The sequence below is a fragment of the Leptodactylus fuscus genome, chromosome 9 (assembly GCF_031893055.1).
Source record: "Leptodactylus fuscus isolate aLepFus1 chromosome 9, aLepFus1.hap2, whole genome shotgun sequence".
In the NCBI taxonomy this organism is placed as follows: Eukaryota; Metazoa; Chordata; class Amphibia; order Anura; family Leptodactylidae; genus Leptodactylus; species Leptodactylus fuscus.
In genome coordinates, this window is record NC_134273.1 from 15,147,979 (window position 1) to 15,164,919 (window position 16,941).

The window sequence follows — 16,941 nt, forward strand, 5'->3', positions numbered from 1 at the left end:
TTTTCAGACCCCAGAGTATAATAATCGGAGACCCGGGGGAATAAAATCATAAAAAACTACTGTTTCTTACCTGTCCCCCGGCTCCTACGCTGTCAGCCTCCGCTGCCGTCCTTCTTCTATGACGTTGGACGTCACATGACCTGGGAAGCAGGCCGGGTTCATGTGACGTCAGAGATGTCAGACAACAAGGAAGGATGCCTGGCAGGATCGTGGACAGGTAAGTAACAGTGTTTGTTACGTTCCCTTACCTCTCCCGGTCCGCCGATCATTATACTCGGGGGTCTGCAAAGACCCCCGAGTATAATGATAGTATTTGTGGGGCCCGCGGTGTCACTTACCGATCCCGGCCCAGCCAGGATCGGCAAGTAAATAAGGCTCTTAACGGCCTATTAAAAAAAAAAAACGCAGCGGTAGTGGCTGTCACCGGGCCCCCTAATGTCCCGGGCCCTGTGGCAGCCGCCTCCGCTGCCTCTACGGTAGTTACGCCACTGGTTGTAAGTTTTTCCATTGGTTTCCAGGAGGAATAACAGGAGGCCAAAAAATTACCACTATTTGCAGAAATTTTTGCAACAAAATATCAATTCTTTATATCTAATTGGGATTGTTTCTGCGGTACACACATGGATTTCTGGAATTTTCATACGGCATTTTCAGACATTTTTGTATCCGATACTGTACACAATTAAAATCCCAAAGTATAGGGACAACGCTACACGATCCTATCCCTATACAAAGACTAAGTTACTGCCCCGCTGTGCCCATGGCGGCTGTGACAACTCCCCAAGCTTTACCGGTGAAGCCTATAGAGAAAGTTCTGTTTGCCTTCCGCACGGCGCGCTTAATATAAACCATAAATCTATTTCCAGCCACATAATATTCATTGACAGGTGTCAGGAAACGTCGCTCGGAGCCTTTTTTTAGACTAAAATCCCGGAACGCAGATCGGTTGCCTTTCTTCATGCTCTGCGTTCCCTGACCCATGATGAGATGCTACAATTTTTCCTCTTTAAAAAAAAAAAAAAAAAAAAAAATTTAAAAAATCCCTCTTTAATAGAAATACTTTTCTGTTTCGTTAAATGAAATCTCCAAAGCCCCGGTAGCATTTTTGGTGCTTATATGTAAATGTCAGTGGGGATTTGAGATTAAAAGCTGTATTTTTCTACAAGTCAATGAAGATCTCCAAAGGATAAAGAACTTTTCAAATAGAAATTCCTCTAGCATCGCAGCGAGACAGTAACTCAACGCTCCGTTCGCTCGTAAGGAGATGTGTCTACCAAGCCCGGCTATCACTTTATCGAAACGTTTTAATTAACCCTTCTGCCTCCAGAGATGTGAATAACCTTGCAAATAAAAATAGACCCTTTCGAGCTTCATTAAAATCTCCGCCAGGTTGACAGTGGCTTTCGGAGCGGCAGTAGATCTCCGCTTTCACATATTACGTGACGCTTCGGGAACCTGTGGGGGTGTCTTGGAGCTCATCTTTATTTTCACATCATTTAAAGTTCCAGAGTAATTACAAGGATTTTATGCAGATGGATGAAGCGGCGTTACTCCGCGCCGAGGCTGGAAGGGATTTGTGAGCCGCGGAGTTAAATGTTTGCTTAAATATTTAAAGGGACATTGGACCTTGAAAAACAGACGGGACAAAAAATGTGTCTATATGAGAAGGTAAAAAATAATATCAAGTTATTTAATTAGGCGAGTGACAGAAGAAAAGGAGGATCCAAGGCTCTGGGGCCCCAATGCAAAATGTATAAAGAGCCCCAACTATCATGGATTATATGGGCAGGTGGACTGTATAGGGTCTCTCAGGATACAAGGAACCAAGGCAATTACAGATGTAGCACAGAAACAGGGGGACCTATAGCAAAACTGGAAATGGAAACTGAGTCCACCAGGATCACCTTCAGCTACATGTGTACAAGGATCAAGGATGAAAAAAAAATAAAGATATAATGCACAAGGATAATACACACAGTGATGTCACAGTACAGAGATAATACACACAGTGATGTCACAGTACAGGGATAATACACACAGTGATGTCACAGTACAGAGATAATACACACAGTGATGTCACAGTACAGAGATAATACACACAGTGATGTCACAGTACAGGATAATACACACAGTGATGTCACAGTACAGAGATAATACACACAGTGATGTCACAGTACAGGATAATACACACAGTGATGTCACAGTACAGGGATAATACACACAGTGATGTCACAGTACAGGATAATACACACAGTGATGTCACAGTACAGAGATAATACACACAGTGATGTCACAGTACAGGGATAATACACACAGTGATGTCACAGTACAGGATAATACACACAGTGATGTCACAGTACAGAGATAATACACACAGTGATGTCACAGTACAGGGATAATACACACAGTGATGTCACAGTACAGAGATAATACACACAGTGATGTCACAGTACAGGATAATACACACAGTGATGTCACAGCACAGGGATAATACACACAGTGATGTCACAGTACAGGGATAATACACACAGTGATGTCACAGTACAGGATAATACACACAGTGATGTCACAGTAAAGGATAATACACACAGTGATGTCACAGTACAGAGATAATACACACAGTGATGTCACAGTAAAGGATAATACACACAGTGATGTCACAGTACAGAGATAATACACACAGTGATGTCACAGTACAGGGATATTCCACACAGTGATGTCACAGTACAGGATAATACACACAGTGATGTCACAGTACAGAGATAATACACACAGTGATGTCACAGTACAGGGATAATACACACAGTGATGTCACAGTACAGAGATAATACACACAGTGATGTCACAGTACAGGATAATACACACAGTGATGTCACAGTACAGGATAATACACACAGTGATGTCACAGTACAGGATAATACAAACAGTGATGTCACATTACAGGGATAATACACACAGTGATGTCACAGTACAGGATAATACACACAGTGATGTCACAGTACAGAGATAATACACACAGTGATGTCACAGTACAGGATAATACACACAGTGATGTCACAGTACAGGGATAATACACACAGTGATGTCACAGTACAGGATAATACACACAGTGATGTCACAATACAGGATAATACACACAGTGATGTCCCAATACAGGATAATACACACAGTGATGTCACAGTACAGGATAATACACAGTGATGTCACAGTACAGAGCTAATACACACAGTGATGTCACAGTACAGGGATAATACACACTGTGATGTCACAGTACAGAGATAATACACACAGTGATGTCACAGTACAATGATAATACACACAGTGATGTCACAGTACAGGGATAATACACACAGTGATGTCACAGTACAGAGATACTACACACAGTGATGTCACAGTACAGAGATAATACACACAGTGATGTCACAGTACAAGGATAATACACACAGTGATGTCACAGTACAGGGATAATACACACAGTGATGTCACAGTACAGGATAATACACACAGTGATGTCACAGTACAGAGATAATACACACAGTGATGTCACAGTACAGAGATAATACACACAGTGATGTCACAGTACAGGGATAATACACACAGTGATGTCACAACACAGGATAATACACAGTGATGTCACAGTACAGAGATAATACACACAGTGATGTCACAATACAGAGATAATACACACAGTGATTTCACAACACAGGATAATACACACAGTGATGTCACAACACAGGATAATACACACAGTGATGTCACAGTACAGGATAATACACACAGTGATGTCACAGTACAGAGATAATACACACAGTGATGTCACAGTACAGAGATAATACACACAGTGATGTCACAGTACAGAGATAATACACACAGTGATGTCACAGTACAGAGATAATACACACAGTGATGTCACAGTACAGAGATAATACACACAGTGATGTCACAGTACAGAGATAATACACACAGTGATGTCACAGTACAGAGATAATACACACAGTGATGTCACAGTACAAGGATAATACACACAGTGATGTCACAGTACAGGGATAATACACACAGTGATGTCACAGTACAGGGATAATACACACAGTGATGTCACAGTACAGAGATAATACACACAGTGATGTCACAGTACAGAGATAATACACAGAGTGATGTCACAGTACAGAGATAATACACACAGTGATGTCACAGTACAGAGATAATACACACAGTGATGTCACAGTACAGAGATAATACACACAGTGATGTCACAGTACAGAGATAATACACACAGTGATGTCACAGTACAGAGATAATACACACAGTGATGTCAGAGTACAGGATAATACACACAGTGATGTCACAGTACAGGGATAATACACACAGTGATGTCACAGTACAGGGATAATACACACAGTGATGTCACAGTACAGAGATAATACACACAGTGATGTCACAGTACAGAGATAATACACACAGTGATGTCACAGTACAGGGATAATACACACAGTGATGTCACAGTACAGGGATAATACACAGTGATGTCACAGTACAGAGATAATACACACAGTGATGTCACAGTACAGAGATAATACACACAGTGATGTCACAGTACAGAGATAATACACACAGTGATGTCACAGTACAGAGATAATACACACAGTGATGTCACAGTACAGGATAATACACACAGTGATGTCACAGTACAGAATACTACACACAGTGATGTCACAGTACAGAGATAATACACACAGTGATGTCACAGTACAGGGATAATACACACAGTGATGTCACAGTACAGAGATAATACACACAGTGATGTCACAGTACAGAGATAATACACACAGTGATGTCACAGTACAGAGATAATACACACAGTGATGTCACAGTACAGAGATAATACACACAGTGATGTCACAGTACAGGATAATACACACAGTGATGTCACAGTACAGGGATAATACACACAGTGATGTCACAGTACAGAGATAATACACACAGTGATGTCACAGTACAGAGATAATACACACAGTGATGTCACAGTACAGAGATAATACACACAGTGATGTCACAGTACAGGATAATACACACAGTGATGTCACAGTACAGGATAATACAGAGAGCCACCAGAGAATAAATAAAGCATTACTTCATTTTAATTATAATCATATACTAATCCATGTATAGCACCGACAGAACCAAAATCCTGCCAAATTATTGAAAGCTAACAATTAAGAAATCCCCTCGTTTTGGGGTCTTGTTTCTGGCTCTGCTTGGATCAGGAGATTAAAGGCTCCATAGCATTCCATCACCTTCTGTGCACTGTGGCCATGTCTGGTACTGCAGCTTAGTCACATTGTCTGTAGCAGGAGAGAGCTGCACTATCCCAGTCAGCCACACACTTGTGTACAGCTGTGATTGGATGAACAATGAAGTGGACACCTAACCCTATAGATACCTTAGGTATTGTCCACTAGAGCCTTATATATGTTACACTGTATATGATAGAGCCTCACATCTTCCTCCTTCATATGCCTTTATATTATTGGCATCCACATGGCCAGCTGTATCTTTTACTAATGAATTCATTAATTTGTTCTGCGCTTCCGTCAGACATAATTACTTATTTTCAGACAACAGAAACATATTAAATATATGAAGTGAAAAAAAAAGTAATGAGTCCTGTCTAATTAAATAAATACACGGCTGAGAATATCAGGCGGAAGCCAGGAAGCTGGCGATGTGGATTTTGTTAAAGTGGCATGAAGACGTTGGCAAGCCAAAAAGTAGTCTATTAGATTATAATGGAAGGATCTATTGGGGTTGACACTTTCTATACTTTGTATGATATCAGATTATTATTACCTTACATTAGGGACATAAGGGTTGTTTCGTCTTCTTCAGTGGCAACTTGAGAGTTGATATTGGAGGGGCAGCAAGATGTTCAGAGGCCGGGTCAGGACTGAGGGTGGACCCCTCTGCTGAATGCAGAACCTTGGAGAAAGAGCGGGCATACCTTCCTGTATGAGAAGGAGACCCCACACCAAAGTGGATGTCTACGAGGGTAGCAAGCTTCGGGGGTCTGGTGGTAGAAGGGCAAAAAGAAAGTGTATTTGGTATGGACCCCCACATTTTCAACGTATGCCCCCGACACTGACAAGTTATATGTATTTTATCAGCGGAAGGAACATGATACAACATATAACATGCTATCTAAGTGTCCCCTTATTGATGTGCGGTATTATATACCGCTAGAAAGCCGACAGTGCTCTGATTTCAGCTTTCCCAGTATATGCCTGCCGTTCTGACAGTGGGGAGATATTGGTGACGAAACTAACAGCAATGATATAGAACCTAGGAGAACAAGTGGATGGATGCCAACTGCTGGGGCTCACTCTTCTCCAAGGTTCCATATCACTGCTGATGGTTTCATCACCTATATCTCCCCACTGTCAGAAAGGCAGGACAACTCAGCGTCATCGCTGGACTGTGAGGAACACAGTATTCTTCCATAGACTTCTACTGTCAGGAGTGCTGTTCCTTACCGTCCAGTGATTTCTAGCAGTACATAATACCGCACATCGATGAGGACATGAACGGTCCTCTTTAAGGAGCACTTCTCTCCCTTCCCACCTTGCCATCAGTATATCCATATTGTTTCTTACACTCCAGTTGCCTCTTTAATGTCATTCCTCTATCAAGTATTTCCTCCTTCAGCAAATATACCAGAAATTAGCAAAATCGGCAAAGCAAAAAACAGAACTGCATCTTGCTCCGTCTGCTCGTGGCTTTCTGGAAGTAACACTCCTTGGATGTTTTCCAGAGCAATAAGTAAAGGCAGTTTTGGAAGTGAAATTGCATTTTTTTGTATTGAACCCAAATGTGCCATCTCTAATGTACAAGCTGTAAACCAGTCTTTGAGGAATGGCGTTTGATTCCTGTTTACTAAATAGAACACGATTCATCCGTCCGCACAGACCACTCGCAATGTTTCATGACAAGCGCATTTCCGAGTCAGAGGATAAAATGTACCAATGGTTGGAGGAAGAGGACTTAGCCGAAAGACTATGTTATGTATGGCGTCATCTGGAAACATTGGAATAGACTACAGTGCAGATGTGACCTGATGTAACCGATCTCTAGTCTGTTAACTAATGGGATTTCAACTTGTGTTAAGTTGTTAGATCCTATTGCTTTTGGAGAAGGTGCACAACCCCTTTCCGATGTCCACTATAACACTATGGGGGTTGTTGGGGCTTTAAACCCCCCCCCCCCATTCTAAAGATAACAAAGAAATACAAACAAAAACAAATACATGAGTAACACGTTTAATATTCCAGCATTCCAACATTCTAGAACTATAAACATATATAAATATTATCCCATAGCCATTGGATAAATCATATGATATGAGATATATTTAGCTGTGCCGCACCCCTTCAACGCTATATGTCTATCCCGGAACAGCTTGCACTGCACTGGAGGTCGCCATCCACAGTTTAGGATCCAGGCAAGTAATGGAATATATCGTACCTTCCCATCATACCTGAGATATACAGTATATTATATTTTGCATAATCTGATGGACATTACACATAGTTATATGGAATCACTTTGGGGCAGATTTATGATGACTGACCTTACTAACCCCAGTCCTCAGAGCGCCTGAGGCAGCAGAGAGTTTCCCTCATATATAACAAAGTGAAGCCAGCCATACAAAGACGGGCAGAGTAAAATAGTCACAATTTTTTTGCACAAAAAACTTTGGTTTCCTTGTACCCCAATAAACTGCAGAAAACTGGCATATAAGGCATATTAAATCTGTGCCATGTATTATAGGTTCAGTTCTTCTCCAGATTGGGACATTTATCTATTTATTTTAGGATTGCTTATTCGTCACAGGTTATTAGATATCCCATCAATGCAGAAGCGGCGTAATATAAGACGTATCCAAGACTGATGGAAGCGGCAATCTGCATTGTACTGCTTGCTTCACCTTCACCGAGGGCTTTATGTAGAACTTGTGCCTATCTATCCATCTATCTATCTATCTATCTATCTGTCTGTCTGTCTGTCTGTCCGTCCGTCCGTCCGTCCGTCCGTCCGTCCGTCCGTCCGTCTATCTATCCATCCATCCATCCATCTATCCATCCATCCATCAAATATCTATCTATCTCCTATCTATCTATCTATCTATCTATCTATCTATCTATCTATCTATCTATCTCCTATCTATCTATCTATCTATCTATCTATCTATCTATCTATCTCCTATCTCCTATCTATCTATCTATCTATCTATCTATCTATCTATCTCTTATCTATCTATCTCCTATCTATCTATCTCCTATCTATCTATCTATCTATCTATCTATCTATCTATCTATCTATCTATCCATCCATCCATCCATCCATCCATCCATCCATCCATCTATCCATCTATCCATCCATCTCTATCTATCTATCTATCTATCATCTATCTATCTATCTATCTATCTATCTATTTATCTCCTATCTATCATCTATCTATCTATCTATCTATCTATCTATCTATCTATCTATCTATCTATGTATCTATCCATCCATCCATCCATCCATCCATCCATATTTCTATCTATCTAATCACTGCATAAGGCAGACCCTTGTGATTGGGCCTCAGCAGTCACATGATGTCCTCTGATGTCATGACTCTGGGTCAAAGTCTTGGTCAAAGTGGAGAAGACACCAGAAGAACCTGGAAGAAGGCAAGACATCATCATAGTTTTATACATTTTATACCTCCCCTGGGCCTCTGCTTATTATACTCTGGGGCGTCGAACACCAAAAATCTTGTATTCCGCTGTACCTGAAATTTTTGTAAAATTTGCTTTGTTCCTCTCTAGTTGTCGGTACGAAATAAGTAGAACCACGAGCTGGCTGAGTAGAATATTAAACAACATGGCCGAGGAGGACTTGAGGACGTTCTTGTTGAGGTTTTAGGTTGATAACTGGACATCATTTATTATATTTTTTGCATTTTCGTGACGAGACATTTATGCATTACTTTTTTTTTTTTTTTTGCAAAATGCGCTGATTATAAGCGAGGGTTAACCTGTCATATTCTGTTCCCTCCAACTCTAGAGGAGAGGGTGAAGGCGATTTGTTTAATAATGGATTCAAAGAAATTCATAATTTATGGCGTATTTTAATAAAAGGGGACATATTAATATTAATGTTCCAATCTGCAGCTCTGAATTGATGAGGTCTGTCTCTTTCTTCTAGGGAACCTGGTGTCTGAAGCTGAGCAGAGGGTCGTGTTTATCACTGCTCGAGTACACCCGGGGGAAACGCCATCTTCCTTTGTATGTCAGGGTGAGTGTCTGTCACTTTTGCGCTCACTTCAGGTAATAAAGACGGAAGGCTTCCAGGGCGAGAGACTGAAGACCTTGCATTTCAGGATGGGAGAAGTCACCGGCAGGGTCTGGTCTTCTCCATCATGTCCATAACCCTAGACAGTAAACACTAAAAATTTAAAGAAGTTTTCAGGGTCAGGTCATCCCAGGACCCCCGCAGATCAGCTCTGATGAAGTCATGATCATCTCAACCAATACGGCCCCCTCCCTGTGCTATGACATCACTGTGATCGGTCACATGGTATAGCAACGGTTCAGTCCCTTTCAAGTGGATGGGCGTGTAGATGGGTGTGTAGATGGGCGAACCCAACCAAAATTAGTTTCCTTTCAGGTTTGGATGGTTTGGAACAGATTCCATAAATTGGAATAGAACTGGAAGTGAAATTATTGTAACAGGTGGGGGGGGGGGGGAGGGGGGCAAAAACACCCCAAAAAAACTGTGCCCACTTAATGGGGCTATCCCATAGCTTTTCAATGAGGACAATGCATGTGATATGAATACACATGACCATTCTGTTTATGGAAGGACAAAAATCTGCATACATTTTTCATAATACATGTGCATAGGGTTATAGAACACAGAAAACCAAGACATACTTACCTATATCTGATCCAGTATTGGTCCTCTTTCGCTCCATTGGAAGTGGAGAGGCTCACATGACTATTGAGACCTATCTGTGACCTCATCGAGATAACTGGTGATGGATATGAGTGATGTCATCGGTCCCACCCCAGCGACTACTGAGCCCAGTCATTGTTCTCTGTGGTCATCTTAGTCTGATACGCAGAGTCGTAAAAGAAAGGTGCCGGCTCTGGACAATGTTTTTGTTCTACACCCACCCTGCCTGCCCCTATGTTTACCCTAAATCTTGGACAACCCCTTTAAGAAAAAGGTTGCTGACAAATATGAGACTCCTATATCTTATAGATATAGGAATACAAATACAAATACAAATACACGATGTCTTATTGGTACAAGATGGAATATTCCCAGGGTGCTATCCATCCATATAGACTAAAACATCTACAGATTTTTACGACCCATTCCGGGACCAACAAAGGGGTCCTTTAAAATCTCAACGATAGCAAAGTGGAAACTTTGCGCCATTTAATGCCAGTTCTCGGAAAGGTTTTGTCATGTGGAATGAATATAAGACATAACCTACAGTCTCCCAGATGGGCTTCGGTCTTTATGTTCCTTGTGACCAGCAATATCAATGAGTTCTGTTCTTCCAAGATGTAACACTCGGGAAAAACATATCAATAAAGCCAAATATCAGAAGACGGAAAACGTGCCTGGTGTGATAATCGATAGATGTGGACGCGGGATCCGCTCACTAGTGACACTGGTCATTCAACCTGCAAATCAATCATATGCTCATTACGGGAAGTTTCCCAGGTCCATGGCTATCAATATATGTGCCTATCTGTATACTGTTACTGTATCATACCAACAATGAGAACTGTGTATTGGATTTCCATCATTATGTTTCCTGCAAATACAATGTTTCCATTATTAGGTAAAAATCCTCAGTTTTTGTTTTTTCCTCCTGGGCATATCTGCTGACTACAAACCGTCTCATGTGTAGTCAGGTCCTATCCATAGAAGTGTTGTAGACTCCCCAGCACTTGGACTGTTCTTGGGATGAATAAGTAACTACCTGCTGTCTCAGATACCATACCATAGACTACAAGGACTGAGAAGAGCGCTCAGCGGCAGAGAAAGTGTCGGCTCTGCTATTTTTTGTTCAGATGTTTACAGATCCCACTAATGTCATCTCCTGACACATCATAGACTCCACTGATGTTATCTCTTTAAACATCATTGATCTCACTGATGTCATCGCCTGAAACATCATAGACCCTTTTGATGCCATCTCCTGAGTCCACCGACTCTACTGATGTCATTTCCTGACATATCATAAACGATAGTGATGTTATCTCCGGACACATCACAGATCCCACTGATGGCATCTCCTGACACATCATAGACCATTGCCTGATTCCATAGATTCCACTGATGTCGTTCCTGACACATCATAAACTCTACGGAGGGTTTTTTTCTGACACATCATAGATGCCACTGATTCCATCTCCTGGCACATCATGGAGTCTACTGTTGCCATCTTCTGAGTCCACAGATTCCACTGATGTAATTTCCTGACATAGTGAGGTCCTATTGAGGGCGTTTACTGAAACATCACAGATCCCACTGATGGCATCTGCTGACACATTATAGATCTGTCTAATGTCATGTTCTAAGCCACTATAAATCCTAATTGATCATATATCCCGCTAATATCATCTACTCATAGATCCCATTAATCTAATTTTCTGATATATTGTAAACTCATATTATCTTCACATAACACGTTCCATTGATGTCATGTTCTCACACATCGTAGATTCCATCTCTCTCCTGGCACATCATAGATTTCACTGATGTCATCCGCTGACAAATCATAGATCCCACTGATATCATCTCCTGACACATCAAGTATGCAACTGATGTCATCTCGTGAAACATCACATACCCAACTGATGTCTTCCATTGACCCATCATAGACCCAACTGATGTTATCTCCTCATACATCACAGACCCAACTGATGGCGTCTACTGACACATCACAGACCCAACTGATGTCATCTGCTGACACGTTGTAGACCCAACTGATGTCATCTCCTTACACATCACATACCCAACTGATGTCATTTACTGACACATTATAGACCTAACAGGTGTCTTCTTCTGATATATCATAGACCCAACTGATGTCATCTACTGACACGTTGTAGACCCAACTGATATCATCTCCTTACACATCACATACCCAACTGATGTCATTTACTGACACATTATAGACCTAACTAGTGTCTTCTTCTGATATATCATAGACCCAACTGATGTCATCTCCTGACACATCACAGACCAAACTGTTGGCTTCTACTGACACATCACAGACCCAAATGATGTCATATCAGGACACATTACAGACCTAACTGATGGCTTCTATTGACACATCACAGATCCAACTGATGTCATCTCTTGACACATCACAAACCCAACTGATGTCATCTCCTGACACATCACAGACCCAAATGATGTCATATCAGGACACATCACAGACCCAACTGATGTCATCTCCTGACACATGATAGATCTCACTGATATCTTCTCCTGTCACACCACCAACTGATACAATCTCTTAACATATCAGTCCTCCAACGGATGTCATCTCCTGACCTGAATTCGACCCTGACACCATCATGGATCCTGCTGATGTCTCATGACCAGTACCTATCCCCCATCTGTTGTGTCACGGTCCACTATTGAACCAACTGCCTAACATAAAACAGATCCCACTATTGTAATCTCCCTTCATGTGACACAACTCACCGTCGTCATCTCCTGACACGTCACTGATCCCCATCATGGTATCAGCCATGGTAAAAATTTACAAAGGTATTCACAAAATCCTTGAGCTGACCCAATGGACACCACTAACATGAGACCCGAGTAAGACCCGCTCTGTTTACCGATCTCGTGTAAAGTCTGGAAAAAGTTTTGAGTAAGCGTTGCCTGCGGTGACAACAAACCTTGGGATTTTCGGATAACTTCACCGTTAATTAGTTTCTTGCCCTATATAACAATGTAAGACTGTAGCGAGACTATTATCTGGAGTATCTTGTTTGTTAAATGCGGTTCTCCAGAATCCAAAGGTTAAGGGCACTAGTTCCATTCAGCAACTTTTCTACTTGATGATTGGAACGTAATTAATTTGGAATGTCTGTATATTTTGGATTAAACATTTATGGGCATTTATATGCTAATTAAGTATTACAAACTGTAAACATGCAGAAATATTCATTTGTACATAACTTAGCATCAGATTTTTTTTCTCCCAGAGATATCAGAGGCTTAGCACAGACTGGTCTCAAGTGGCCCCGAAACTAATTATTTTTTGTTTTCTTCCTATCGGTTTTTTTATCCTTCACCAAGACAAGAGGGAAGTCAGGAATGGTTTTAATTCTGCCAGTGAATTGAATGTGACAATGGATTCTTCGTTATGATATGACTTTTAACTCTTTGCGTACCTTTTTTTTACATCACCCACTTGATGGAAAGTTTAATGGGTCCCCATTTTAGCACGTAAATTCGGACAACTTTAAACTAGGCACTAGGCAGGTAGAGGATGTCCCAAATTTATCGTAGGAGGCGATTCTGCATGATAGATTTACTACATCTAACCAGACATTGTCCAATTTTGTCTTCTTCTGGTTGGTTGCCCCATGAGAGATACATCTTGTTTCAGTTCTGGTCTGAAATGGAAGGGTTGTTACTATAATCTGGGGTCTCTTCAGACCTCTAAGTATTAAGATCAGAGGTTCTGAGGAGGTGTGGAAAAATAAAAACCTTGATGTGATTGCTGAGGCTCAATTGCAGGCTTCAGTAGTGATCCAGGGCCACTAACATCATCCAGGAGGCCAGAAGATCCTGAACAAGGAGAGAGAGATGATGAAAAGTAAGTAATATTTTTGCGCTCCTCATTTGGACCTCTGATTATATCTGGACCCCTTGAGTATAATAATGATTTTTGGGTGGCAAACCCCAGAAATGTCAGGTCTGAAGTTTTTGAAAAACTCGTATTGAACCCATTTATTCTACGGAAGGGTCAATGGCCATTGTGGAGAGGGCTACTTGGACTCTACAATGTTTATGTAAGTGGGTCAAAGTAACATCCATATGATACCCTGAACCGAGGTTTCCAAGCAGAACATTGCCTAGAACGTCACACGACACATTACCATCGTTCCACCTCTTCCATAGGGCCATCTCTTCTTCATGTTAGTGATGTATGTGGACCTGGTTGTCCACACGATGTAATATAAAATCTGGCCTTGTCACGTTCCTCCATTGCTACATCGTCCAGATCTGGTGCTTGTGTCGATTGTTTTTGGTGGTGGACTTGGGTCAGAGGGGTCAACATGGTCACCCTGATCATCTCTATACCCAACAAGTTGCGATGTCCTGTGTCTTCTGACACCTTTCAATCATGGCCAGCTGTAACTTTTTTACAATTTGTCCTACAGTAGCTGCGTTCTATATACGATAGATCTAATTCCTGGCCTATAATAGACTTACTTCCCATTATATTCATCATTGCAACATTCCTATTCTAAGCCCAGCTTGTTCTCCAGTCAAGTCTCTCCCTCGCCTTCTCCTAACCCTTCTGTCTTTGAAAATTCTTCCATTCTCTCCAGAGATCTCTGTTATTTTATTTTTTTTTTTTGCTAAAATTCAGTAGCACTGAAGTTGTTTGGAATCACAAAAATGCCAAAAGATATTCTTCATTCTTGTGCTTTGAACATCTGTGAAATTCTATTACGGTCTGGAATCTTCTGGCGTCTTGTTATTTGTAACTATGAAACAATAGAAACCAGTGTTATACCGTTACCTAACAGGATAAAGGGACGTACAGTACAGAATAGTAATCTGCCGCCTGCTATAACATAGGCATGGTAGTGCTGAATTCTGGATATTTTTGGGTGAGGGGCCTCCGGTGGTCACAGCTGATATTGCTGCTTTCCGAGTCTGTCTCTAAAGTGGTGGTGAACTAAAATATCAAGTAAATTTAAGACAATTGCGTGTCTATAGATGATACAATCAGCTACAGTATCTAGTGTGTAGTATAAGACATATGCTGCCTCTGGTGGTCATAGCTGGTATTGAAACCACTAAAGCTAAGGAGTAATTACACAAAGAAAGAAGTACTATACATCACTTATAGAAGACAGTAGCTCAAGAAGGGTTAGAGGACAGAGAGAGGGGAAACTTTAGGATACAGGGGGTTATAGATGGAGGACAGCAAGTTTAGCAAGGGAAGAGACTGGTTGTTAATAAAACTGATGTATTTAGCTCATAGCTGAGCAGTGGACCCCGACATCTGCACGGGTTTGTTGGGTGCTGAAGCTGGTCCTGCTCCTATTGAAGTCAATGGGACCGCAGACGTGCGCCTTCCAACAGGGTAGTATTGAGGACAAATTCACAGTGGGGTAAAATACCCCTGTCCTCAGGGTCAATGAGGATCTCAGCAGTCAAACCTCAACCAATAAGTTTTAATTCCAGGAGTTTGATTCTAGGCATAAGAATGTGCAGGTGCTGTCAAATTCAGCAGGACAGCCAGCTATGTAGAGGAGTTGCATAATCTCTACAGCAATAAATGTGTAGGTTACTTTTAATTAACAAATTACTTGTTTACGACTTTGACTAAAATTAATTTAAACAATTAATTTGCTAGGTTAATTTTTAATTTAAAACACAAGCAAACACTAAAACAATCCAATGCAAACTCGACCAAGGCTTTTAAAGGGGTTGTCCTCTTTATGCAACATGATTATAACTAGAGATGGGCGAACTGCTTTGACACGAGCGGAGATGACCCGAATTTTCAAAATTCAATATTCAAAATGGCTCTTCAGACCTCAGAATATAATAGGTGGAGGCCTAGGAGAAAAAAACATTCATGCTCATCTTCCTTCATCTCTTTTGGACCTTGTCGCGGCCTCGTTCACTCTCCTGGTGATTTCATGTGCCTGGGTCACCACCGAGGCCTTGGGCAAATGACATAACTGTGAAGACCAAGAGAGAATGCCAGACACTGCGAGGAGGCCCAAAATAGATGAGTGAAGGTGAATATGAAGGTTTTCTACTTTTTACACCACTCCTCGGCCCCCTTATACTCTATGGTATGAAACTAGTAAACCAACCAGAGGAATAGAAAAGTCTATCATGTCTAGTTAGATACCCAAGAGTATAATAATTTCCAAACTTGTTCATCCCAACACGAGCCACCCAAACCAGAAACAAAACAAATCTTGAATGTTCCATCCATCTCTTATTATAATAGTTCCTTAATAGTAGTATACCAATCATAGGGTATTATACAGCTAATTCCTCCAACAATTAGCCTTGATCTCTATGAAAACCTGGTTGAAAGTGTTCACGTTCCCTGCAGTGCCCCCACAGGGGAAATGGAGTATTACATTATTCCCTATGACAACGTGGACTTGCTCACTGTAGTTGTCCTAGATCTTGGAGGAAGGTGCATTTTACTAACTTAGAACTTCCTAGTAGATTTTGTAACACTTTTCTAAGTTAGTATAAATTATGCAATCCAGGCACGAGTCGTCCGGGGTAGAGACGGTTGAGGATTAAGGTGCGCTGTAATTTGATAAGAGCTAATTTGTTTCTGTCCATATACTAAATGTAAAACATATTGTGATAATTCTAGTTGTAGCACATTTACCCCAGAGAAAGAGCAACAGTTATCAGCATTAAAGTCAGATAAGGGGATCTTTGTATAATTCAGTAACATGTCAATCAGCCCCTAGATACAAATCAGACTTTATTAGTTCATTCGCTCGACTCTCCAAAGGACACACAAGGAAACGTCTGTTCGGAAAAGAGTACAACTGAAACGAATATTAAAGCTTTCAATTATACCTCCTGCCCTACTTTCAATCTCGGTTTTGTGGCCTTGCTGCTCTTGCCGCTGATGTACACTCA

The 16,941-nt window shown here is 41.2% G+C and overlaps 1 protein-coding gene across 1 annotated transcript in view; it reads left to right on the forward strand.

Annotated features, from left to right (window-relative positions):
- Positions 1 to 16,941, forward strand: part of AGBL4 (AGBL carboxypeptidase 4) — a 966,914-nt gene that overhangs the window by 765,755 nt on the left and 184,218 nt on the right. Inside the window, exon 7 of the mRNA XM_075286245.1 lies at positions 9,244 to 9,333. Coding sequence (XP_075142346.1) covers positions 9,244 to 9,333 — 90 coding nt within the window. The remainder of the gene's footprint in view (positions 1 to 9,243; positions 9,334 to 16,941) is intronic.